Source organism: Taudactylus pleione, unplaced genomic scaffold, assembly GCF_031769625.1.
Source record: "Taudactylus pleione unplaced genomic scaffold, aTauple2 ptg000066l, whole genome shotgun sequence".
NCBI classification, from domain to species: domain Eukaryota; kingdom Metazoa; phylum Chordata; class Amphibia; order Anura; family Myobatrachidae; genus Taudactylus; species Taudactylus pleione.
In genome coordinates this window covers 30940789-30967301 of record NW_028284468.1, presented here as the reverse complement: position 1 = coordinate 30967301, position 26513 = coordinate 30940789, and the positions used below count along the sequence as shown (strand labels likewise).

Below are 26513 nucleotides of genomic sequence, written 5' to 3'. Positions count from 1 at the left end.
AGGGGACGTGATCTATGCATAGGAGACGTGAGTATGGATTTTTTTTTTCAGGTACACCCCTATGGATTACTAGGTGAGTATGTGTGAGTGTGAGTGTGAGTGTCCATGTATGTTTTAATAAAATTTTACATTCACAGTGTATGTTTGTTTATTTACGTATTTCTTTAGTTGTGGAACTATAAGTGCCAGTGGGCCCGTAATGCTCCACATGCTGGTATTTGTGGTTCTCCAAATACCAGCATGCAGGGAAGGCTTGCTGGTACTTGTGGTTCTACAACTAAAGACAATATGCAATCTTTATTTTTACACTTTACACTTTACACTATCAACCCACCACCCACCGCCCTAGGGTGCCGGGGATAGCCCCGGGGTATCAGTCCAGGCCTGGGGTGCCCTGGAGAGGGGTACCCCTTTCTTGGGGGGGTACCCAACTCCCCAGGGATCCCCGGCCTGGACTGACTAGCGGTCAGGGATAATGCCTCGGCCGGGGAAACCGGTGAAAGGTTTCCCTGGCTGTGGCATTATCCCCCCGCTAGAAAGAGTTCGGTGCTGGTTCTGAAATTTTCAGGGGACCCCTACTCATTTTGTCCCCTGATTTTCCAGAACCAGGACTAGCTCAACAAAGCCCTGTGCTGGTTCTTAATATACAGGGGCCCCCTACGCATTTTGGCCCCTGTATTTTTAGAACCAGAACAGGTTTTATAAAGCCCGGGGCTGGTTATGCTTTTGGGGAGGGGGTGCACGTCATTTTTTGTTTTAGTCAAAGACATTTAACATAAGTACACACAGAAACATGTACATATCTCATGGATATGTGCATGTTTCAGTGTTAATCGGACCTGCTCAGGATGTACTCGCTAGCCTGAAGCAGGTCTATTATTTGGGGACTTTTGGTAATCTTTTTTTGCGAGTCTGAAACAGACACTCTATTACATTGGGCGAGTTGATTGTTTTCAATGTGAAAACATCTGGATGCGAGTTTGAGAATGGAGAGTTTTAGTAACTCTGAAAAATGCGAGTTTTAGTAAACAGACACCCTATTACATTGGAGAGTTGTGAAAAATTGCGAGTTTAGCACCAAACTCACAATTTACCAAAACAGACTACCTATTACATTTGGCCCCATGTGTTGGTATAGACAATTGTAATGCTGCCATCAAATGGTGATGGTCAGGGTTGGACTGGCCCACAGGGGTAAAGGGGAAACACCCGGTGGGCCCCACAGCCTGAGGGCCCACCCCTTCCTCAAGGGATCAGGTTCCAGACTGTGCACTTGTATTATATTGCACAGGACTTTGGTGTATTTTCTACAATGTATTGCTGTTATTAGTCTGGTACATTATTATGCATTCACTAGCAATATTTGCCAAATCTATATATATTTTTAAGGTCCCTAAACCCAATTTGCAGGCTGGTCACACCCCTAAGTATGGGCCCCAATCACTGCATTCCCCTGGTGGGCCCTTCACGCCCCAGTCCGACACTGGTGATAGTACTGCTATCACAACAAATCCACTGAAGGTGAGCCACCTTTATCTATTTAAAGGGCAACCATAGTATGTGGGAGAGTTGCTTACTCCTCACCAAAGTTATGTTTTATATAATCAGTGGTGCACTCAATGGGGGTATCCATTTACTGTTAAATAGGGTTCCTTGTGCAAGCATTTGGAAACTACCTCTGGAAATTCTGCATTTGCTCCTGATAATATATTATACTTTTATTATTTTGGGAAACAACAGTAGATAATATCTCCTAGTAAGCAGTACGTTTTGATTTAGCAATGTGCTATTTTTGCAGTTTATAATTAAGTCACAGATTTTTCACAAATTAAAATGAAATTTTGCTGCAGTACTACTGTCTCCAGTATCAAATGTATGTATAACATTTTTCTTAGAAGCTAAACATGTTTTACAAAGCACATGTGTAGTACTGAGCCACACCAACTGATGATCATAGTACAGTTTGTAGTGTAGGCAGGCTGTGACCTATACAGATGCATATTTCATTATGTTTTACTGCTGCCAGTCTGCAGTGCCCAGTCTTTTTGTTACTAGCAGCAGGTTTTAAATATCTGTGATAGCATTATTCATCAGTAGTTTTAAGTGGACTGTAAATAAGCAGTGAATCTCTAATTTCAGCTAATAAGACTGGAATATACTAGACACAGGAAAGCTTTGTTAACTACAGTACATGTTTATCGGGCACAATTATAAAGCATCACAAATACTGTATTCCCATTTATACAGGACTAGTTATCACGGTGTCCCAGCCTGGCATTGCATATGAAAGGCTATTGTTTTGGTATAGAGATAACAACATAGTGATCTCGCTGTAAGGCCAGGTTCAGACTTGGCCACAGCGTGTGTGTGAATATTGGTAGGGGAGGAGCTTCATCCAGGGACAACCTTCAAAACTTTGTTTTTCAAGGATCATTAAATTACAACATACAATATTGCTGTCCGCAAAAAAAAACTATAGGGACAGCTGTTGTGAATTGGGACTGTACTCAGAAAATGATTGATGAATGGATTTGTTAAATGCCTGATAAATGCCTCCAATACTAAAAGTTTTGAAAATCATGTAAAAAGTTTCCAAATGATTTTCTGAATAAAATAGCTTCATAAATAGACCCTTATGGGTGCAGCCAGCTACAGCAAGGAGAACTTTATATGTTACAGTTGTAAAATCATTCTTGCTTAGCATTCATTGCCTATACTTGCATTGCATTCATTTATTTTATGCTTATTTCAAAATGTGTTAACCATTCCTTTGTACAGACTGGAGAGCCAACATGCTGTGCCTAGTGATTAGGCTGCCTGAGGAGGAAAGTGACGAACAGTATAGTAGTGCCTTTTATACATCTTATATTTTACACTGACTAATGCAGTGCTTAAAGTGGTTCTAGAGAAGTGGGGGAATTTCCCCCCCCACCCCTCCTTGGGGCTTCTTTAATAAGGGCACAGAGGAGCTCATTCAGCACCCAGTGTATGCAAATCCCGTACACACCCAGCAAGGCGGGCGATCGCACGGCAGGGCATAAGCACAGCCACTATGTCTTGGCATGCCTGCGTTTGCACCTCCACTCCCCCATTTCTAGTGGCCTGCCCATGTTGCCACCCACAAATGGCTTCTCCTATCATTCACTCTGCTGGGCAGTCTATGCACAGCGAGCAACCACTTCCCGATCTCTCGCACTGGTTTGCACACGTGCACTGCGATGCATACGCATGTGCAGAATGTGAAAATCGACCAGCTATGAGCGAACGCTTCTTAGTGAGTGGGTCTGAATCTGGTCCAAATTGCGCCGTAGGCCCGCATTCCGAAAAAAGGGGATAGTCTCAAAAGAAAGGGGCATGGTCACACAATAGTATCAGCAATTCAAATTACGCCACACAGTAGCACAATCTTATTCACATTACACCGCACATAGGACCTCATTCAGAGCCACTAGCATAATGCGAGTGCTCGCTCTGAATGAGGGCAGCCGCTTTTCTTTTGAAAGGCTGCCTCTTGTCCGCTAGCTAAGATGTGGGTTACCACCAACAACTTTAGCGAGTGACTAGGTGATGGTCGTGATATTCGAGACCATCGCGACCATCGGGGCTTGCGACGAGACCCTTGCGCTAGGGTCTCGTCTACCGAAAGCCCCAGGTTGCTTCCTGCTCTAACAGAGCAGGAAGCACCCTACTGACATCACTGGTGATGTCAGTAGGGCTGCCTACTGACATCACCAGTAGTCCGGCCACCCCCCACCCCGCCTGCAGCAAGCCCCGGAGCGAGTGCATTTGTCACTCGTTCAGGGGCTTGTGCATTTGCAGTGCGAACGCTGCACGTGCGCAGGCATCCACCGCTTGCGAGCATGGCTGAATGAGACCCATAGTGCCCCTGATTCACATTAAACCACATAGTAGTGTCTCTTATTCATGTTATTTCACACAGCAGTGCTCCTTATACACAATGCCCACAGTAGTAGTGCCCCTAATACACATACTGCCCACAGTAGTAGTGCCCCTTATACAATGCCCACAGATGTAGTGCCCTTTATGCAACTCCCACTGTAGTGGTGCACCTTATGCAGTGCCCCCAGTAGTGGTGCCCCTTATGTAGTGCCCACAGTGGTAGTGCCCCTTATGCAGAGCCCACAATTTTAGTGCCCCTTATGCAGTGCCCACAGTGTAGTGCCTCTTATGCAGTGCCTCCTATGCAATGCCCCCAATAGTACTGCCCCTGTAGTAGTGCCCCTTGTAGTAATGCCTCTTGTAGAAGTAAAGCCCCCTGTAGAAGTAATGCCCCCTGTAGAAATATCCCCTGCAGTAATGCCACCTGTAGTGTAGTAGTGCCCCCAGTGGTAATGCCCCCAGTGGTAATGTCCCCTGCAATAATGCCCCCAACAGTAATGCCCCTTCAGAAGTAATACTCCCTTTAGAAGTAATGCCCCCTGCAGTAATGCCCCAATAGTAATGCCCCCTGTAGTAGAGCCTCTAGTGGTAATGCCCCCAATAGTAATGTCCCCTATAGAAGTAATGCCTCCTGTAGTAATGCACCAATAGTAATTCCCTCTGTAGTATTGCCCCAATAGTAATGCCCCCTGTAATAGTGACCCCTGCAGTAATGCCCCCAGTAGTAGTGCTCCCAGTAGTGGTGCCTCTTATGCTGTGCCCACAGTGGTAGTACCCCTTTTGCAGTGCCCACAGTGGTAGTGCCCCTTATGCAATGCCCACAGTGGTAGTGCCCCTTATGCAGAGCCCACAGTAGTGGTGCCCCTTATGCAGTGCCCCCAGGAGTGGTGCCCTTTATGCAGTGCCTCCTATGCAATGCCCCAGTAGTAATGCCCCTGTAGTAGTTCCCCCTGTAGTAGTGCCACCTGTAGTAATGCCTCTTGTAGAAGTAATGAAGTAATGCCCCGTGTAGAAGTAATGCCCCCTGTAGAAATGTCCCCTGCAGTAATGCCCCCTGTAGTGTAGTGTATTACTGTCCCCAGTGGTAATGTCCCCTGCAGTAATGCCCCTAATAGTAATGCCCCCTTTAGAAGTAATGCCCCTGCAGTGTTAGCCCCTGTAAAAGTAGTGCCCCTAATAGAAATGTCCCCTGCAGTAATGCCCACATAGTAGTGCCCCTAGTGGTAATGCTGCCGATAGTAATGCCCCTTTTAGAAGTAATCCCCCCTGTATTAATGACCCAATAGTAATGCCTTCTGTAGTAATGCCCCAATAGTAATGCCCCCTGTAGAAGTAATGCCCCTGTAATAGTGCAACCTGCAATAATGCCCCCTGTAATAGTGCCACCTGCAGTAATGCCCCCTGTAATAGTGCCACACACACAAAAAAAACCCCTAATACTTACCTTAAGCCCCAATGGTGTGTCCGTTGCCATCTGGTATGCCTGGCTGCTCCTCAGAATGATTTCACTCCCATAGTGTACACTGCCAGAGCCGAAAGCCGGAGCTCAGGAGTGAACTCCAGCCTCCAGCTGTGCTGTGGGGAAGGAGCCAGGTGCCCGCTGGCAACAAAATCTCAGCGGGTGCCTGGCAAATGGAGCCTCCCTGCGGCTCTGGGCTGAGGTCGGCTGGAGGAGGCAGAACTGGTTCCGTCTCCAAATAGATGTGACGGAACTCAGTTGCGACACACTTTAACCCCTGGACAACTGTATGCACAAACATGGGAATATTTAGGCATGAACAGAGGTACCAACAAGGAAGGAGGATGCCTCTAATTTAGACTTTTGCATCAAGAACAGTAACATTCTAAAAAAAATGTTTCTTCATTTTGCTGCACCTCAAATCTTGCTGTCTGAGCAATACCTTATTTTAGACACAGATCACTACTACTTGTATCTGTGTGCTTTGCTGGAGCTTTAAAGTGGATGTAATCAGAGATTAGTTTGTAAAATTGATATACTTATGGTTGTCGTACAGAGGCCCTGATTCAGAGCCTGATGCTCTGACAGAGCGCTCACTCTGAATCAGGGCTGGCTTTCCTGATTTTAGAGCGGCTTCCTGGCCGCTCGCATAGCGGTGGGTGACCGCCCACAGCTATAGTGAGTGGCCAAAAAGATGGTCGCGATGGTCAAGACCATAGCGACCATCGGGCTTGCGACGAGACCGTTGTGGTAGGGTCTCCTCTGCCACAAGCCCTGGAGTGCTTTTGGCTCTATCAGAGCCAAAAGAACTCCCACTGACATCACTTGTGATGTCAGTGGGGCCGGCCCCAGACAGTAGGCGTTCCCATGGGAATGCCTCCGTCTGGCCAGCCACACCCCCGGCACTCCCACCAAAGGAGGCGTGCTGTCACTCACCATCGACAGCACGCCCCCTTTGTAGCGAGACCCATAGCGACGGCTTGCCTGTCGCTATCCGGGTCTCACGCGTGCGCACAACGGAGACGACCGTCGTGCGCATGTGCACTGGCCCAACATTGACCAGGTTGCGAGCGCTCAGCGCTCCCGAGCGGGTCTGAATCACGCCCAGAATTTTTTGGGAAGTTTTGCTGGAAATAAAGATTTCAGTGAACGATACAAGGTGGGATGTACTAAGCATTGCATCCATGATGCCGTACATACAGCCCATTATTCGGTACATGCCAGAGATAATATCGCTGGTATCCTACCCTCCAATATGACCCGCTCCATTAGATAAAAAATGCTCTGCTCCGGGACTCCCCACCTGCTGTATGATTGCAGTTGTCACAACTCTCAGATGGCAAATGGACGTATTTGGGGATTGGTGTGACCTATTTCTGAGTCGCTGAGTCTAATGTGCTGGTGGTGTTCACCAGGGACCCTTGCAAGAGGTTATGGGTTTGGCTGTGTCTGACAAACGGGTCACGGCCCTAAGAATAGGTTCCCCTATACAGGTGCTGGTGTACTCTGGATGGAGCGGAGAAAACTTTCAACGTAGTGAACAGGCCGGGACAGAACCAAACGGAGAACAAGGTATCAGGGAGCAGATGTGTGCAGGTCGTAGAGGATAGCCAAGGTCAAACCAGATTGCCAAATGCAGTACCAGGGATTTGATAGAAGCAGGTCAGAAACAAAGCCAGGGTCAGGAACAGATTTGCAGAGGCTGATTGCAGGAATCCTCTAATCAGTGCAGCTGGTGATTTCACTGAGCTGGATAACAGGCTGCAACTGACATTTGCTGAGTAAGGGCCTGATTCTGACCCACTCACGAGTGCTGAGCGCTCGCATGTGGGTCGATGGTGCCCAAGTGCGCATGTGCACGACGGAGGCTCCTCCGTCGTGCGCATGCGCAAGACACGAATAACGATGGCCAAGCCGTCGTTAAGGGTCTCGCACCAAAGGGGGTGTGCTGTCAATGTTGAGTGACAGCATGCCCCCTTTGGTGGGCGTGCCAGGGGCGTGGCTGCCCAGACGGAGGCGTTCCCATGGGAACACCTACCGTCTGGGTCTGGCCCCACTGACATCACTAGTGATGTCAGTTGGAGTGCTTTTGGCTCTGATAGAGCCAAAAGCACTTCTGGGCTTGCGGCAGCGAGACCCTACCTCTTGACCATCACGACTATCATTTTGGTCACTCGCTATAGCTGTGGGTGATTACCCACAGCTATGCGAGCGGCCAGGAGGCCGCTCCAAAGAGGAGCATTGGTTGGCCCTGATTCAGAGTGAGCGCTCTGTCAGAGCGTCCGGCTCTGAATCAGGGCCTAAGTTCACTGGAACAGCTTGTGATTACTAAACTGGAATACAGCAGCACACAAATCAGGACACAGAAACTGTAGATATATAGCCAGGTAGCAGTGATGGTTTTCTGCACAAAGGAGACACAGGATAGAACTTAATACTAGGAAGTAACTCTTTGCTCTGGCACCAGTGGGAGTTCTCACATGGGATATGAAACTGCTGCAAGTCCCTGATAGGCTGCTGAGGTCAGCTGAGGCTGGAGCACTCCCACTGGAGACATCACCCCACTGGAGACATCACCATCATAGTGCATGATGGTGATGTCAGTGCATGGTTCTCAAACAAGGTCAGGCATAAATCCTGACCTGCAGCAAATGGTAATGTAAGTCACACAATTTGAGCAGAATGTGACAGCAGTCACCTGTGTTGAACTAGGTAATTGATGAGACAGGTGTTTTATGCAATCATAAATTAAGAGGTAATACCAGGAGCAGAGCATTTTTTACTTAATGGAATGGGTCATGTTGGAGGGTCTGCAGTATGTACCTAGAAAATTGCAAAGGACAGCTCTCCTGGTAAGAGATGATCTTTGTGATAGAGGGACTTCCAGGGTTATGACTCAGAAGTCCCTATGGTGTCCTTCTGTGCATGTGCAGAAGGACAGGCACTATGGGGGGGAGCTGGAAGGCTTCCGATTGGATCCCTCTCAGGGGGCATCCTGAAAAGAAGCCCATAGGCTTCTTTTGGGTAACACCATCTAAAGAGGTTTATGTTGGTGTATTATTATTATTATTATTATTTTTATTATCGTTTATTTATATGGCGCCACAAGTGTTCCGCAGCGCCTGACAAAGTAAATAAACAAATAGGTTGATTTACAGTGACTTACAGTACAGTACAGTACAATACAATACAATACATTACAGAACATAAATAATATACATTGTTACATTCGCGAACATAACACCCAGATATGCAACAATGCAAAGCAACCAAGTGTTTGGTGCCCTGGTAGAGAGTAAGAAGTAGATGAAGGTAGAGTAAGGAGAAGCACAAGAGGGTAGAGGGCCCTGCTCATAGGAGCTTACATTCTAAGGGGGTGGGACAGGCAAACAGGGGTGAAACAGATGGGGTAGGCAGACAGGAAGTAGTATATAGCAGCAAGTTAAGATGAGAGCTGGAAGGCTTTGATGAAATAGTGGGTCTTGAGAGCCCGTTTGAAGGATTGAAGAGAGGTGGAGAGTCTGATGGGAAGCGGGAGAGAGTTCCAAAGGTGGGGAGCAGCGCGGGCAAAATCTTGGAGGCGGGAGTGGGAGGAAGTAATCAATTGGCATGAGAGGCGGCGTGCATTTGTTGAACGAAGAGGGCGGACAGGAGAGTGAAGGGAGATGAGATGAGAGGTGTAAATGGGAGAGGAATTTGGTCTGCCCAACACACACAGAAGTGCACACCTACTCTCACTTAGGAGCAAATTTACTAATGGTCAATATTAATCGATTTATCAACTATAAATATCGATCAACATTGATGTAGTGTATCAGGGGCTAAATCACACATTTACTAACACATAAAAATCATAAAAATGCAGACACAACAGATATTATTACCACACAGGTAGCAGTGCCTACTTTTGAAGTTTAAACAGGTCAGCAATGCATGGAGGAAATGTAAATCCCATACAAATCAAAAATTGTATATGGAACAAAATAGGCAACTTATTTGATGCTGCAGAAATAAGTCTGTGTCTAGATCAACACAAGGCTTCCCCAATACACAGCTGATTCCTTCATTGCAAGCAGTTGCTGAGAATCATTCCAATATAAAATTATGCTCAACTTCCATTCTTTTTTTACATAACCACCTACTACCTGAATGTGGAGTGCCCTTCCTACATGACTGAAAATATCATAGCAGTGCTCATAATTTTGAAGAGATAGATAGAGATATAACTAGACTCTTTATTCACCAATTGGTAGTGTTTTATCTTGTCCAAAGCAAGATTATTGCTTTTCAATATTAAAATGTATAGCTTATCTGTGTTATGAAATGTATTTATTTCTGCATGTCATTTTAAAGTCATCATACAGTATTATACACATGTATTTCAATAATTTCTCAGCAGATGGCACTGTTTATACAGCATAACCTCCAGCTGTTATATAATAACTTAGTTGTTCTACAAATACATTTCAAACTTTAGGTAGGGTATTATCCAGGATTAGAAGTCACGGCTACTTGCCACTTGAAAAAAGCAGTTAAAGGGCTTTGCTGCATGCATTTTCTTTTACAAGTGGAAACTATGTTTAAGAGAAAATGAAAACTGACAAGCCACTAAATTAGTTTACATAACACACATCTGAAATAGTAAAGTATAATCTGGTTATAGTCACAGGGTAAAGTAGGGCAGTGATCCCATTCTGAAACTGTTGATTTATTAATCATTCTACAGATGCACACAGTTACATTGTGGCTGATCGCGACACAAACGTGCGCACGCATCGCGCCATGCAATTCCCCGTGCCTGCATACGGTACGCTATGGTGCGCACTGTGATCGCACAATGCTTTCCTATGGCAGCGCGGTTGCATAAGCAGTGCGCATATCTGCTTGTGGGTGCGCATCTTGCGCTATGTGTGCCACGAATCACCGCGCCAGCGGCAACAACATAGCTGGGCATATCTGTATACATAGAAATATTTTGCTGTATTTTTACGCTATACTATATAATTAAGGTAAGTTTACAGATATTTACTAAAGATGGCAAAAGGAAGAATAACATTGAAGTGTACCCACATTGCCTCTCGTGAATCTATATTAGTCCAGTGTAATGTATATATGTTATAACATAAAGTTACTTTGCAACCCAGAATGTAATTTTTATTCCAATTAAAAAGGGGACTGTATTAAAATAACATTTTCTTCATCTCTTCTCCCAAGACATAGAAGCAAGGTAGTCCTATAGCTGAGACCCCAGTGGTTCTAGCATCAATAATTCCTACTGGCCCTTAGTTAACATGATTCTCCAAGCTGTTCAAATAGAAACATCTCTAAACAAGACTGTCACCTGATAGCTGTGCATTAGCTGCAGAGGAAGGCCATCTAAAGCTGGGTGCATACAGTTGTATACTGAGTTCCTGTTTAACAGTTTCTTTATTAGGAATAAAACATTAGTATATTTTGAAAAAATAACCCAGCAGAAAATAAAAGAAGAGCTGAGTGTAGCATTAACAATCAAACATGCACATTTTCTGGATTAGTAAGGATATAATGAGATTGTTTTTTTTTATTTAATGAAAACAAAACCTCCAACACATCAACTCCTACAAGCTAGAAATAAACAGATTATAATGTAAGAACTCTGTCTACAAAACAGAACACTGACTGCTTTTGCACTCTGAGAATAATTGAGATATTCTTTTGACACGTTCATGTCAGAAAACAGTGACCTTCGAGTCTGCAGGAAAATAGTCAATAATTGATTGACTCTTCTGTTAGCAAATAGTTCAATTCTCACTAAATTCAGAGGAAGATGACACATTATAAATGCTCCAATATTTTTTCAATTATTTTAATCTCTCCTGGAGTCAAATTTGTACATACCGTATATTAAATGATAAATAGTAATACAAATAATGATCCAATACAATAAAAAGCAAAATAAAAAAATATGAGAATGTATTTAGTGTTTTTTTCCTTTCTGTTTTTATTTTTGCAAAACATTCCCTGCCCTTCTTTTCTTACAATTAACAATTACAATATGTAAATAACATTTATTTTTCTTCTTTTATAATGTTATGTCTTAAAGAACATACTGCAGCTTTAGAATAAATGTACATGCTTTACCAAAATGTATATATTTCCATACATGTCCTGGGGAGTTTGAAGCTGAGCTCCCATGTATGTGTTCCTCACACATAGGTCTGTGCTGGAACCAGTATCTGTGAATTTTTCCAAATGTCTGGCTAATAAAACTGAGATTTTTGTCTTGTACCTAGGAGAATTGTAGTCTCCCATGTGGCTAGTATGTAAATAATCCTCAGAGGGTGGGTAGGGTGATGTAACCAGTAAGGTTAGCGTTTGATTTATGTGACTTTTGCCTGATGTTAACAATTAGATAGATAGTGTATTAATAAAATGTGTTGTATGTAGAGCAAAGGTCACTTGTTCTGGTCACGTACTGCCATGCACAGACAAGATGTTGTTGAGGTTAAACATGCTGAATGCTTGGAAAAGTAGTTATACATAAAACCAGCTGGTGGCCTTGACATTCACATAGATAGACAAGCAAATTAATATGTATTATTCATAACTGAGTCAATAATGCCCCCTGTTGCTTATTAAAGTAAAGTATTAACATACAGTATGTAGTTTAGGGAAACATCACCCATATTCTCAAGGGAATAAAAGGTGAATTCATGCCACACATGTTAGCCTCACTTGGGACCATGCTGATTGATGGTGCCCTACAGTGTTTTGCTCATGTCACTATACATTCTTCAATCTTGTGGGTATATTTACTAAAGTGTGGATTTATAGAAGACGAGATGTTGCCCATAGCAACCGCTCAGATTCTAGCTATTATCTTCTAGAAGGTGCTAGATAAATTATAAGTAGAATCTGATTGGTTGCTATGGGCAACATCTCCACTTCTATAAATCCACACTTTAGTAAATATACCCTTTGGTGTCTTTGATTTAGACAAATAAGGCTTCCCAAAAATTACTTCTGAAACCTATTGCTGAATATAACTAAATAAGAGATGAGTATGTAAACTTTATCTGCTTATATTTATATACCACATTATTTGTACACAGTATAATAATACAATGAAGTGTCATATACAGTACTTCGTAAGTTTTCAAACTCGGTACTCAGGACTCCAAATAGTTCATGTTTTCAAGGTCTCCTCATAGAAGCAATCAAGTGAAATAATTAGGTCCACATTTTAAATGTTTCTATGGGTAATGAATACACCTGTGCACCTGCTAGGTGACCTGCAAATCGTGAATTATTTCAGGTCCTAAGGACCGAGTTTGAAAACCACTCCAGTACATGATAGAGAGTAGTATCTTGACTGTTATCAGCAACTGACTGGTTAAATCCTTTAAAGATGGTTTATTTTATAGAAAAGAGGGTCTAATTTATGAAATGGTGTAAATCACTAAGCATTTTTGTTGGTGAAAGGGCTTTTTTATTGTTGCATAAATAGCATTATACTGTACTTTGTGGAAACCCCATTTGCAAAGACTATTCAATAAGCATGGAGTTGGTAGTCCCTATTTTAATAACAGTAGTCTCAAGCGACATTTACCAGAAGAGAAACATTGAAATTAAAATGAATTAGATACTATACATACTATCCCAAACTAGTGTTATCAAAATGGCCAGGTAGACTGACACTGACATTAGATTTGTATTGAATAAAATAAAGATCTGACAAAATATCAATTGTTACCACAATTTATCAAAAACATACACAGATAAGGATACATTAATGCACATATAACCTTTGATAAAGAGTCAGACAAACAAAGGTAAAGCATGATAGGGACAGACACATGCAATAAGGAGACAGAGATGCACAAATTAGGGATATGGTGGGCTTAAATGAAGAGATAGGGTCGCATACAAAACATGGAGACTAAGAAAAGAGCCATAGACAAAAGTAGAAGTGACACTAACATGGAGGAGAAAGTGGAACCAGTGGTTGAAACTGAAGAAATTGGAAAAGTTGGTTTCGCCTTTTAAATCATTGCCACTATAAAAATACTGGTAGACTCTGCAGAATCGCATCCATGTCTGCATTTCACAGGCTATTGCATAAGCCTTATTTTATGAAATAGGTTTTGGGAAAAGACCACTACAAGGTCTACTTACTAAAATACTAACATGATCTCATATCACAGCACTGAAGATACTTTCTTTCTTTTTTCCTTAAAATTACTGAAGATTTTATAGGTTACACTACTTCAGGTTTAAACATTTTAAGACTAAAATATATATTTTTTTTAAACAATAATTTTTATTGAATTTTCAATTTTGTTTTTGTAAAGACATAGAAAATAAAAAGGGATGATACAGAAAAAAGAGAAAGGGGAAAAATATAACAAGGGAGGAAAAACAGGCAATTGTCAATCAAAATATCACATATAACTAAAAATCTAAACAAAGTCAGTGGATGACCTACACAGACATTAAAAAACACTCCAGAACTCCCATTATACAAACCAAAATATAGAACACATCCAAACTTTGACATATCAATGTGTGGTTATTGAAAGACATGAGTTCGTCATTATAAATTCCTGCCAGCTGAACCACTTAATCATTGGTGAGTTAGCAGAAGAAGAGTAAGAGCAATGTAAAGTTTCCATCCGGAAACTATAATTTATTTTGGACTTAATCAAGGATGGGGGGGGGTTTATCCTGCTACCAAAACTGGGCAATAGCTGCCTTGGTAGCAATAAATACATGGCTAATAAAATATCTATGGTGGGTAGGAACATCATCCTGAAATAAATGTAAAAGAGCAGTAGAGGGGGTCAGAGATAGCCGCAAACCCGTGACCTTCAGGATCAAATCTTCCACCTCCAACCAAAGGGGGCGTATAGCAGGGCAACTCCAAACAATATGGACTATCTCACCTATTTGGCCACATGCACACCAACACAAATTAGATTGAGCAGGCCAAATTTTGCCTGCTAAATGCGGAAAGGACTGTATCCAATGTATGACTTGAAGAAATTTGTAGAAATCTTTAGAGGGAATGGCAAAGCTAGCCTGTAATTGGGTGAAGGAAAGAAGGTTATTATTCAAAAAGAAGTCTCGGAGAGTACGGATACCCCTGAGGTACCAGGAAGACAGTGTTTAAATTTGGGATTAAAAAAGATAAACCATGAATAGAGAGGTGGAGAGAAGGCAGGTTAAATTGTAGAAGGAGAGACAGGCTATCCCACGCTTTGAGAGAAGCTATTGTTGCCCTGGACATAGATTTGAAAGAAACTCTAAAATTGGTTGGAATCCAGAGTAAATAACAAAGGGGGAATTTGCCTAACATATCACTCTCTAGCCTGACCCAGGGTTTAGGGTTAAGAACATTCGACCAGTCACTAAGCTGATCAACCAAGCATGCCGTTTGATAGAGTGCTAGATTGGGGTACGCCAAGCCCCCAGATGATATAGACATCATTAATTATTTCTTAGCGAGTCTGGCTCTCTTATTATTCCAGATATATTTGTTCAGCACCGCATAAAATATATTTAACCATGAAGAAGGGAGGGTCCTAGGTATTGACCTAAATAAGTACATGAGTTTAGGGAGAAGGGTCATCTTGATGGCCGCCATTCTGCCCATCCATGAGACCTCATGGTTCATCCAATCTTTTGTGAAGGCAATAAATTGGTTTAAAAGGGGGCCATAATTATATTCAAGAAGCTTGTCTTCATTAGCCAACAAAGAAATACCCAAATAACGGAGAGACAGTGGTTGCCAATTATAATTATATTGGGATTTAAGGGAATACAGGAGCTGGGGTGGGACATTTAGTGCTAATACTTCCATTTTGAATGTGCTTAATTTATAATATGAAGCCGCAGAATAATTATAAAGTAATTGTTGTAAAATTGGGAGAGAAGTTTCTGGAAGCGTAACAAACAAAAGGATGTCGTCCGCAAACAGGCAAATTTTATGTTGAGACCTATTTATAGAGGGACCATGAAGAAGAGGGTTGGTACGGATGTGTTCTGCTAAAGGTTCTATTGCTAAAATGAAAATTAAAGGGGATAGGGGGCAACCCTGTCTGGTGCCATTACTTATAGAGAACAAAGATGACAGGAAGCCGTTACAGTATACTCGTGCCCCAGGTAAACTATACAGTGCAAGAATAGCGTCTAAAACACGACCTGAAAAACCAAATTTGGATAATACAGCCTTCATATAGCCCCAATGTAGCCTATCAAAGGCCTTTTTGGGATCTAATGACAGCGCCAGGAGTGGGTTCGCTACTCGTGTAAAATGCTATATAATATTCAAAGCTCTTCGTGTATTGTCTGGAGCTTGACGACCCAAAACAAAGCCTACCTGATCAGGGTTGATTAAGTCTGGGAGCAGCAGATTTAATCTATTGGCGACTAATTTTGCATATAATTTAATGTCGGAATTTAGTAGGGCTATGGGCCTATAATTTTGCAGATACGTGTGGTCCTTGCCTGGTTTGAGAATGGTAATGATACGGGCCTCAAGCATTTCAGGAGGGAATGAGCCGGAGTTGGTCCCCTCTTCGAATACCTGCATCAGTGCAGGGATAAGATCTACCTGAAACTCCTTATAAAAATTGTTAGAGAAGCCATCAGGTCCAGGAGCTTTATCACGTTTCAAGGACTTGACGGCATCTCTCACCTCCCCCTCCATCCAGGGAGTATTTAGAAAGTCTAAAGAGTGATCAGCAAGTGAGGTTAGTGAAAGGTTCGAGAGGAAAGCTGAAATAGTCTCTGATGTAGGTTGAACTGTATTTACCTCATCTTTCAGATTATAGAGACAAGAATAATATTCTGCAAAAATATTAGAAATATATAATGGATTGGTCAGTTTGGCTCCTGAGCAATTATACAAGGCCTTGAATGAGGCGCAAGCCACTTTTCCTCTCAGTTTCCAGGCTAGGAGGCGAGATGCCCTATTACCATCAATGTAAAATTTTTGATTCATCCTATCAATAGTAGATTTAATCTTTTTCAAAGTATAGACTTCTAGTTTGTCTCTAACTTTTAAAATTTCTTGTAAAAGAGTGGAATTGGAGGGGTCAGATTTATGTTGAACTTCTAGGGTTCGAAGTCTATCCTAAAATTCCTTTTGTTTTTGAGCTTCTTGATGCTTGAGTCTAGATGTTACCTGTATAACGGCTCCTCTAAGAACCGCTTTAAGGGCACACCAAAAGTTAAAGGGAGTAGTATCTGCAGGCTTATTATACTGGAGATATTCTGAGAGAGCAGAGTGGATGGCCTGTATTGCCTCTATAGAGGTTAGAAGGAAATTAATAAATCTCCACGGTCTGTTGAGAGGAATAGACCCACCACAGTCCCACTGGAGTGTCAAGGGGGCATGGTCAGACCATGTAATAGGGAGAATGTTTGAACCCCTAACCTGTTGTAGTGACCATTTATCCATGAGGGCGAGTTCGAACCTGGAATACGATCCATGCACGGGAGAGAAAGGTGTAATCATGGGTCGTAGGGTGCAAAGCCCGCCAAACATCACATAGACCATACTCCAGGAACAACCGACTAAAAACCTCCGAGGCCCCAGAATTACCAGCAAAAGGACCACCACCCGCAACACTAGATTTATCCATTCGAGGATCTGGAACCAGATTAAAAGTCTCCGAGCAAAATAATCTTGCCTGAACATACTTTATGGGTAACTCTAAAAAACTTCCTAATAAAAGACATTTGACCAGTATTTGGGGCATAAACCAATGCTATTGTTACAGTTTTCCCCTCCAATTCCCCTAACAGAACAAGATATCTGCACAAAGGGTCAGCTACTTGGGATTTTAACACAAAGTTACAGTTGCGATGAAAAAGGATTGCCACTCCACCTCTCTTGGTGGGACCAGAGGCAAAATAACCAGACGGGTAGTAAGGGTCGGAAAAGGATGGAGAGGCATCTTTGGCAAAATGGGTTTCTTGAATCGCAATAATATCCATTTTGTGAGTTCTAAAACAGCGAAGGGCGATTCTGCGTTTCTGAGGGGAGTTTAAACCCTTAACATTAATAGACATGAAATTCACCATCTTGACAAATCTATAACGATGCAAATATCAATCAAAAACATCCTATATTTACTGAGTCGATCAGCACTGACATAGAAAAATATAATACAAGTAAACATCACATAGCCTGCAAACAGGATAGGGGAAGGGAAAGGACACATGGGGGGGGGGAAGGGTGAAAAGAGACATAAACATAAATGACTCCATGGCGGGAGTCAGAGGGGCCACAAAACAAAGTGGTGAAAATAGTAGAACAATGAGGGTAGTGACATTGTTCCCACCACCTAGGAACCAAAAAAGCGCATAACACTTAACAGTAAGATAAGACACCACACCATACATAGCCAAAACGGCATATATTTCTTGAAATAGAGAAAATAAGCCTATCATGAATATAATAAACATAGAAAACGGCAATACAAACACATATTGCAACAAACGACCTTGGAAACAAATAAAATAAGTATAATTACATTAATCTTTATCTGAACAGTTTGTAAGTAACTAAGTTGGGGTGAGGCAGTAGAGGCAGAAAAACAGTCATCCTTTTTTGCCCGCTGTAACCCAATCTGAAATAATTGTAGAAATGCGAGCCGTTGATGTGCGTTGAATCTTCCAGAGATCTAGTGCTTTATTGCCATCTTCCAAGGAGCCTAGCACTTTTGTAGAACCCTCATGAGTGACAATAAGTTTCGTTGGAAATCCCCATCTATATGGAATTTGAGCTTGACGTAAAGCTGATGTGATGTTGAAAAAGGATCTTCTTTTATTTAATGTAGCTGGGGAAAGATCTACAAATATTTGTAAGTTGCCCAGTACAGCGGAGGAGGGACCAGCATCTCTAGACGCTCAAAGTAGGCACTCCTTCACATGAAAATAGTACAGCCTCATGATAGTGTCTGAAGACTAAAATATTTAAAAGAAACCATCCAGATAACACAAAGAACAATACATAAAATAATACAAAGCAACTCTGTGAAGGTTGATTGCCTACTGTACCTTCCAGTCACTCACTTGGCATGGTCTTTAGCCAGGTGGCTCTTGATGCCCCTGCCCCTTTAGGTAATGAGCATAATGTCCCCTCAACCAGGTGGGCAATACCAAGCACATTTCTGCCTTTAGCAACCAGAGAACCATGTCCATAGGGAGCACTGGCTGTCTGCTCAGACACCTCCACAAACAACCACACTCTCTTATCTGTTCAATATGACTCTTCTAAACTGCACCATACACGCAGCCTTTTATCCTCAACACTCAGGGCTGCCATATCCATTGCTTAAAGGCTATGTAACAGGAACTTGGGACCTCCCAAAAGATCAGCAGATTGGTGACTGGAGTACTTAGAAGAAAGAGCCAGACTGCAGCAAGTTCTCATTTCCCTCCAGCAGGAATAGAGGTCCCTTTACTTTCTCTATGCTAAACTGTATATGTCCTGCAACCACACTGTTATCCCTCCTCTCCTTCCCTATCACAGTGCTGAGGACTTTTATACAGCATTAAACCTATTTGCAAGACCAGATGTTGCCTTTATTGAGTCCTCATGGAAGAATAGGTCAACCAATTGAGGATATAGAGAGGGTGAGGTTAGTAGAGCAGAAATAGAGATGGCCTCTGCTGGTCTGCCATAAATGGCCACACATAGCCTCAGCAAGGTAAGAGGCAGTCTGTGTTTCGTTCGCAGGCAGTGTGGAGGGTATGCATTCGGCATCTCTGCAGTCAGCGGTCAGGATGCCGATGCTTAGATTACTGGTGCCAGAATACCGACGCCGGTCAGAATCCTGCTGCTGGCATCCCGACCACCGGGATGCCGAAGGTAAGTAATGGGGTTTGGTGGAGGGTTAGGTTTAGTGTTAGGGGTTAGGCAATAGGGGGAGAGTTAGGGTTAGGCACTAAGGGGGAGGGCTAGGCTTAGGCACTGGGGGGGTTAGGTTCAGGTACCAGGGAGGGAGGGTTAGGGGAGGGGGAGGGTTAGCATACCGACCAACAAGTGTCAGTATGTTAACCTTGTCAGGATCCTGGCATTAGGATTCTAACCGCCAGGATCCAGACTGTAGGTATTTCATACCAATTCCCTACAGCACATGCAACAGTTACACTTTGGGACAGGTGACTCTGCATCTGCATCCAGTTGTACCTGTGCTGTTGATAAGTGAACTCACTCTTACTGTACCTGCCACTTTCCTCCGCCTCCACCAGTCATAAATGTAAAAATGCACCACAATCTGCATACAGGCATTCAGATGTATGCATATACTGTATTTCTCGTACATATGCACAGTAGGCATATGTTTTACACAAATACAACATTGTACATTAAAAATGACATGAGCCCCATTGTATCTTATTAATTGTTGCACTAAGGGAACTTCACTTACAGAACTCTCTTCCTTAGCCTACTAATCTTTGCTGAAATCAGTAGGCAGCAACATTAAATAGTGCATAGAAGTGTCTAAAATTAACCCATTTTAACATGTGCTGTAATACATCAGAAAATACATTGTGCAGCGTTATTATGTAATCATTCAAATGTAGTCAAAGCTAGTTAGTGCTACATACACCTTCATTTTATCCAGTATTCCCACAGTACTTAATGTGTTGTGACGGGATCCAGCCGGTCATTCATGCCGATTCCGTTGCAAGTGAAGCATCTAGTAGTATGACATTTTGGCTATGCTTGCTTATGTTAAGTCAGTCAAAATCTCAAGGAACTTATTCAGATTCCAGAGTAAGTTAGCAGTATGATTTTTTTTTTTAATTTTCTTCATTACATTGCAGAACAAGCTGAGTGGCAGTAGAACATAAAGACACTGTAGTTTTAGTAATGAAAATGTCAGAGTCTCTTTTATTCCGCAGCTGGTGATAGAATCTCTGCGTCAATCTACTAAAATTACAGCAATAGACATATCAAGTACATGTTGACACGAGTCAGGGGAAAAAAAACTGAGGTTTGACTGGATCTACATCTAGCAATCTTTAGTCAATGCCATGCAATCATTTTGTGTCTGACAACTGTATTTCAGCGCTTCTGCAGACAGAACTACATGAAAGTGACAAACAAAATACATTAGCTTGTAGTAAATGCAAATACATATCGATGCAACATGATCCTCGTGGTGTTTTTATTAGACAATCATTGAAAATCATTGTTGGATGTTCTTGTCATGCCATGGTACAGTATTTATTTATTTATCAAACATTAATTTTACCTGTAAAGTAAGGACCTATAAAAGCGACAACATTTTTGTGTCAATCCAAAAATCCGCGAGTAAATGCTGCTGTAGGCCCACTTATGGTACCTCCAGACTGGTATATCACTGTTCGCAAGCCCATAGGGCTGCAATGAAAAATGTGTGATTCTGGAGTGAGATTGGGCCACGAGGGGGTCAAATTACCATGCCGGGTGGTGCTAGCATTTCTATGCCATTCCTATGGCAACTCGCCACCCATCGCACCTAATTGGATTGATCCTTTTATGGTAATTTTCTCTGTTTTCTACTAACGTGAAACAGCGGGATCTGGTAGTTCAGTTCTGTGTTACATTTCCCAACTAGATTGTAAAGTTGGGACAGTAGTTTGTTCAGGGAGCTTTCCTTTATTAGATGGCTGCGTGGTGAATAAGAACAGGACAAATGAGTATGAAAATGCCATAAGATTTTTCTTCAGGTATTTCACTTAAGGCACTGACACTTCTCAATTTAATGAGTATAACAAGCTGTTTAATTAAGTCAACGTACACATGTGTCTGACAGACAAGTGTTGTGAATTCTGATCGTTAAGCTCTTTCACTGGAATAAAGCAATTTGATATTAAATTAATGCTGTTTTGACAAAAAGTGAAATGAAAATATATATTTGTACAGTAATATTAATAAGCTGTTACTCATAAAACCTTTTCAAGTTAAATGCCCACTGATGGGTGATGTGCTAGTCTGACTCTGAACTGTTATCAATTTGTGTAGCTATTAAAAATGGCAATGCTTTGTCTGGTAGGGTACATTACTAATTACTCATGGAAGCATGTTTATTCCTTGTAACAGGTGGCAAAGTGGGAGAACAAGAGTCTGGAAGCGAAATATCCTGTATGGCCTAGGATCACAGGAGCTCTGGATATAGAACCTGATGACAACCATCTCAGCATTGTTACTTTGGAAGAGGCGCCATTTGTCATTGTTGAGAACATGGATTATCTGACAGGAACATGTGTAAGGAATACTGTGCCATGTCGAAAATACATCAGGTTAAAGTAAGTATATGTAAAAATAGAAAAGATACAAAAATCATTCAGAATTAATGTTTTGCTTTAAGTATTCTGTCAGTGTTGCTTGAAAAAACTGATTAATTCAATATAGAAAATTGTGTGTTAAAAACATAAGGCTAAAGGAAAGGGAAATGTAACACACCAGTAGGATTAATATATGTGTTGTGCATTTAGCTTTCACATATCTGCATGTTAAAAGAGTAGGAACATGAAAGATATTCTTGGTTCTATGGTAAAGAAATGTTTACAATGCAAATATATTTTTGAATAGGACTTAGATATCATATTTGTGGTTGGTTGCAGTTCTGGTATACAGTGCTTATGTGTTACTTCTACTAAAGCTGTAATGCTCCCATTTGTTCCCTATCAATCAGCCCTTATGCTGGGAAACTTGAAAACTCTACTAATATTCTTTTTGAAAGTTTAAATTGATACACTTTCCAAACAATAAGTGTAATTCAGCAACTGATTTACTTTTCAGATAATCGTCTATTCTTGCGTAAACACCAATCAGTTGTATCCAAGTTATTCAGAACTGTGTGCTCCTATTACATGTGTGAATGAGAGGTATAGTTTATTTAATGATTGTATCTATATCTTTACCTTGTTCTAGAATAAGCTGTCAGAACAGTGAGAGCGTGTAGGGATCACACATGGTGAAAACTATAAACATATACAAACTATTGTGATATCGTGCAACATTTTGTCAGTTTTCATTTGATTGTGCATAGAACAGCAAGGTGATATGGTGTTGGCTACAAGAGGAGCATATGTTCCTACTTATACAGGACAGAGCTGCCAGGGAATGGGTAGATTTAGGTATTCTAAGGAGAAAGCAGGATATCCACAATAATGCTTCTGATACTGTAAATGGTTATTTAAATGTGCTGCTGTATTGCAACATGAGATATTGTAATGAATTTAAAGGTTTGATGACCGTGTTGGTGTTTTTTTTACCTCACCTAGGAGATTTGCTCAGTCACTAGCTTCAATGAAATGTCTTTTGCTCCATCTAAGTGCTGATAGGGTGATCCTTTCATGGGGTGAGGTGACAATCAGATAGGTGAAGTTAGGACAATTACTTCCATGAGTTAAGGTGACATACAGTGAGGAAAAAATGTTCAAATTAATCAAGTGGTAGTACAAATATTAAACTTGTAGTTGTCTTTTTATATTAGAAAATGTGTAAATACATTTCAAACCACACAACTAGAAAGTGGTAGAATCTAACAGCTGGCAAGACCAATGCACAGACTGAGCTTCTAGGTATGTTCACTCTAGGCTGGAGAGGGGCAGGGCTCTCCCTGCAGTGTGAAAATATTGAGGCCTAATTTAAATGACTGAACTTACATATTATTCCTACAGTAGCTGAAAAAGTAAATTGATGCATATTTTCATATCAACCTAAAACATACATACCTAGGAACATATTGGGTCTATGCCAGACTTTGTTCATGAATTGTATGCTTGGTTTCATACAAGTGTGTCTATTGTTGCAGTAATTCAACAACTGAAGGGACATATGTGAAAAAGTGCTGTAAAGGATTCTGCATAGATATTTTGAAGAAGCTTTCAAAGACTGTGAAATTCACATACGATCTTTACCTCGTAACCAATGGGAAGCATGGCAAAAAAATCAATAACGTTTGGAATGGAATGATTGGTGAAGTAAGTTCAGTTAGGTAAAAGAGCTCCTTAGTAAGAACTTGTTAAAATACATTTTCTGTGTTTTACGTCTGAGGACCGTACCTGACACGTTTGTGCTTTTTGTTTTCCACCATTTTCATTAATGGACCAGGTGGTTTATAAACGAGCAGTTATGGCAGTGGGTTCACTCACAATCAATGAAGAGCGTTCGGAGGTTGTTGATTTTTCAGTTCCATTTGTCGAAACTGGAATTAGTGTTATGGTATCACGTAGCAATGGCACCGTTTCTCCATCTGCTTTTTTAGGTAAGTTGTGTCTAATAACCTGGGGAAGAATGGATACGTTTACATATTTAGCCCACTGCGACCAGTCATGTATTTGCTTTCATCCATCTTATGCAACTCCCAATAATGAAAGCAAACCTATGATTGGCTGCTGGTGGATTAAGATGGTATAATGATCTTCCCTCACTCCATATCTGGTCTAGAACTTCTTTTAAGCTTAAAAGGATTCCTAATATAGCTTAGCAATGCCCTGATTTTAGTTTATACTCAATGAAATAGTATAAACTATTCAACAAATTATAAAAATAATGAGTTTGAAAGCAGCGTTGCCATCTTATGCCATAGTATTCCATGTAATTGTCCTTCTTAATAAAGATTTTTAATTTATTACCTTGGATGATTGGTGCAAAATATTATTTAGGGTTTTCTGGATAAGATGTCTGCAATTTACAGGACTCTGCTTGAAATATTGAAAAATACATTTAAAAATTAGGAGTCATTACCTAACAATGCACCCAAGTTTCCCTCTTATTGAATAAACTGGTGGAAGGAGTGTGGTATTGAGGACTGGGGTAAAGTAAAATAGATAAAAGTAGGCAGGGGAGGCATAATGTGAGTCCGGTTAGAAGAAAAGAACTAAAAATAGCCTCAACTAGAGCCACTTTAAGTCAAGGGGTATTATATTTAATTATTTAAAATAAGTCACAGGTTCAACAGTATGACATACAGATGACACACATGGTTTGCTACTAGCTCTAGGCATTCAGAATCTTAACTGTACAAATAAAAATTTGATGTTAATCCGCATTTTTTCAGCTGTCAGTTTAATAAATTGTCTGTTTTTCTTCTCTGTTCCCATCTTGCTGCAGAGCCGTTTAGTGCTTCTGTCTGGGTGATGATGTTTGTGATGCTTCTCCTTGTGTCCGCAATGGCTGTGTTTATATTTGAGTACTTTAGTCCAGTAGGCTATAACAGGAACTTAGCACAAGGGAAAGGTAAGAATTTTACAGTCTCATATTTAAACATGTACACATTGTTTAGCTGACTCATTATAGTGTTTTGCTTCCTGTCCTCATCCACTGATGTAAAAGTTTTGTCTCATTTGCTTTCCAAAGTTTGATGTACTATAGAAGACTTAAAAGTAACTAAGGGCCGTATTCAATTAGTTTCGCACCCGTGATAGTTTTTTGCATACCGGACTTTTCGCCTACATCGCATGTTTTGGACACGAAAACTATTTGTGCGCGCCCCCGCTATTCGGCCTATTCAATTCGAAAGAATGCGAAAATGCATCCTGGCGAAACGCAAACCGGGGAAGAGTGCTGTCAAAAATGGGGAAATCAGCCTAACACCCCCCAAAAGATGCACTATCATGAGGATCAGTGTAGATGTCCCCAAATAGCCCCCCTGAAGCTATTTGGGGTAGTTAATTGCTTTAAATTGCCTCTATATAGCATCTTTAAACAAGTGGTGAAGAATAGCATTAAGCAGTATTTTTTACTTGAAAATGGGTGCAAGCCTGGTTTAAAATTGCTGAAGTGAACTTTTAAGTGACGCCAAAACGCAACTGCAGCAAGCACCTGCAATCCAAGAAACACCTCCCCCATACTTGCAGACCCCCCAAAAGTCTATTTCTCCACTTTCTACTTTTTCGCCCCCATTTTGTAAAGTAATTTTTTGGGGTGTTCCTCATTTTTTTTTTAGTATTTTTTTACGTAGTTATCCTTTAGGGGGCTGTCCCAAGGGTGCAGAGTGGTTTCCACACCTTTGCATCCCAAAACCGCAATTCTGCACTTTTTTCTGCCTGCTATTCATAGGTTAAACTTTTTCGCCTATTACATTGCAATGCGTTTTCACGTACGCGAAAAGCCGACCGAATTGAATACGGAGATAAGTTTTTGCCTGGCAAAAAGTCACAATTGGCGATACTTTTTTGCTGATTCCGACTTTTTGCTGCTAATTGAACCCAGGCCTAATTTGTTGAACAATTTGTGCTCAGTGTGTTCTAAACCAGTAGAAATCATTGTGCTTCATTTTCCCATGTACAGATGTGCCCAGCTAATTTGTTGTTCATGACGCGCCATTCAGGGTTCTGAGTCGTGCCATGGAATGTTACGTGATGGCTGGACCTGTGGCGTACCGTGATATTCTTCAACGAAGGATACGCTACGGCATGTAATACAGCACTTAACCGCTGGTTGGCGAGTGCTCCACTGTTGTAATTTGTACTGAATACCATACTGTTAAATTGGATGGATATCACATTCATGGACTTGTACAGTATTTGCATGTTCGCACAACCAATATTTTTAATATCACATACAGTACATACAGTAAGCTCTTAGAATGGTACACATATTGTACATAATTGTACAGTAGTGTAGTTGCCCGAGTTGTTATCACAGTATAACCGATACTGTAGATTAATGAGATGCACTCACAGCTTTCAATGAGATGGGATGAATTATTCTCTAATGGTGGGGTACTGTGTACTGTATACAGTGTATGTACTGTACTAGTACTGTATATTATTTGGAAAGGAAGACACATTTTTTTATTGTTAAAAACAGCAGCAGGTGGATGGAGTACACATGGATGAGTCAGCTAGTATACCTGTACTCTACTGTAGCTGGCTTCAGGGCTAATGGTTAGGTGATCGCTTTACAACAATGCTTGTTCCATGTTTGAGCCCTGGAAAATAATATTTTTTTTACACTGTCGGCTCTGGACACAATATTGAAACTAGAGATTGGTCTCTGTATTGCAAACTGATTGTGCGTTTCAAAGCGCTAACTTGCGTCAATGTCGGTGCTGTCCTAGACTTGGAAACTATAGTGTATTCATGACTTCAGTAACTGTAGTGTGCTCTGTGTGAGAGAGAGGTCTCTGTAGTACAAACTGACTGTGTGTTTCAAAGTGCA

At 41.4% G+C, this 26513-nt stretch overlaps 1 protein-coding gene across 1 annotated transcript in view; it reads left to right on the top strand.

Moving 5' to 3' along the window:
• The window catches only part of GRIN2A (glutamate ionotropic receptor NMDA type subunit 2A), a 718378-nt gene that overhangs the window by 568898 nt on the left and 122967 nt on the right, over positions 1-26513 (top strand). Inside the window, exons 5-8 of the mRNA XM_088466915.1 lie at positions 21441-21646; positions 23161-23329; positions 23460-23613; positions 24462-24587. Coding sequence (XP_088323041.1) covers positions 21441-21646; positions 23161-23329; positions 23460-23613; positions 24462-24587 — 655 coding nt within the window. The remainder of the gene's footprint in view (positions 1-21440; positions 21647-23160; positions 23330-23459; positions 23614-24461; positions 24588-26513) is intronic.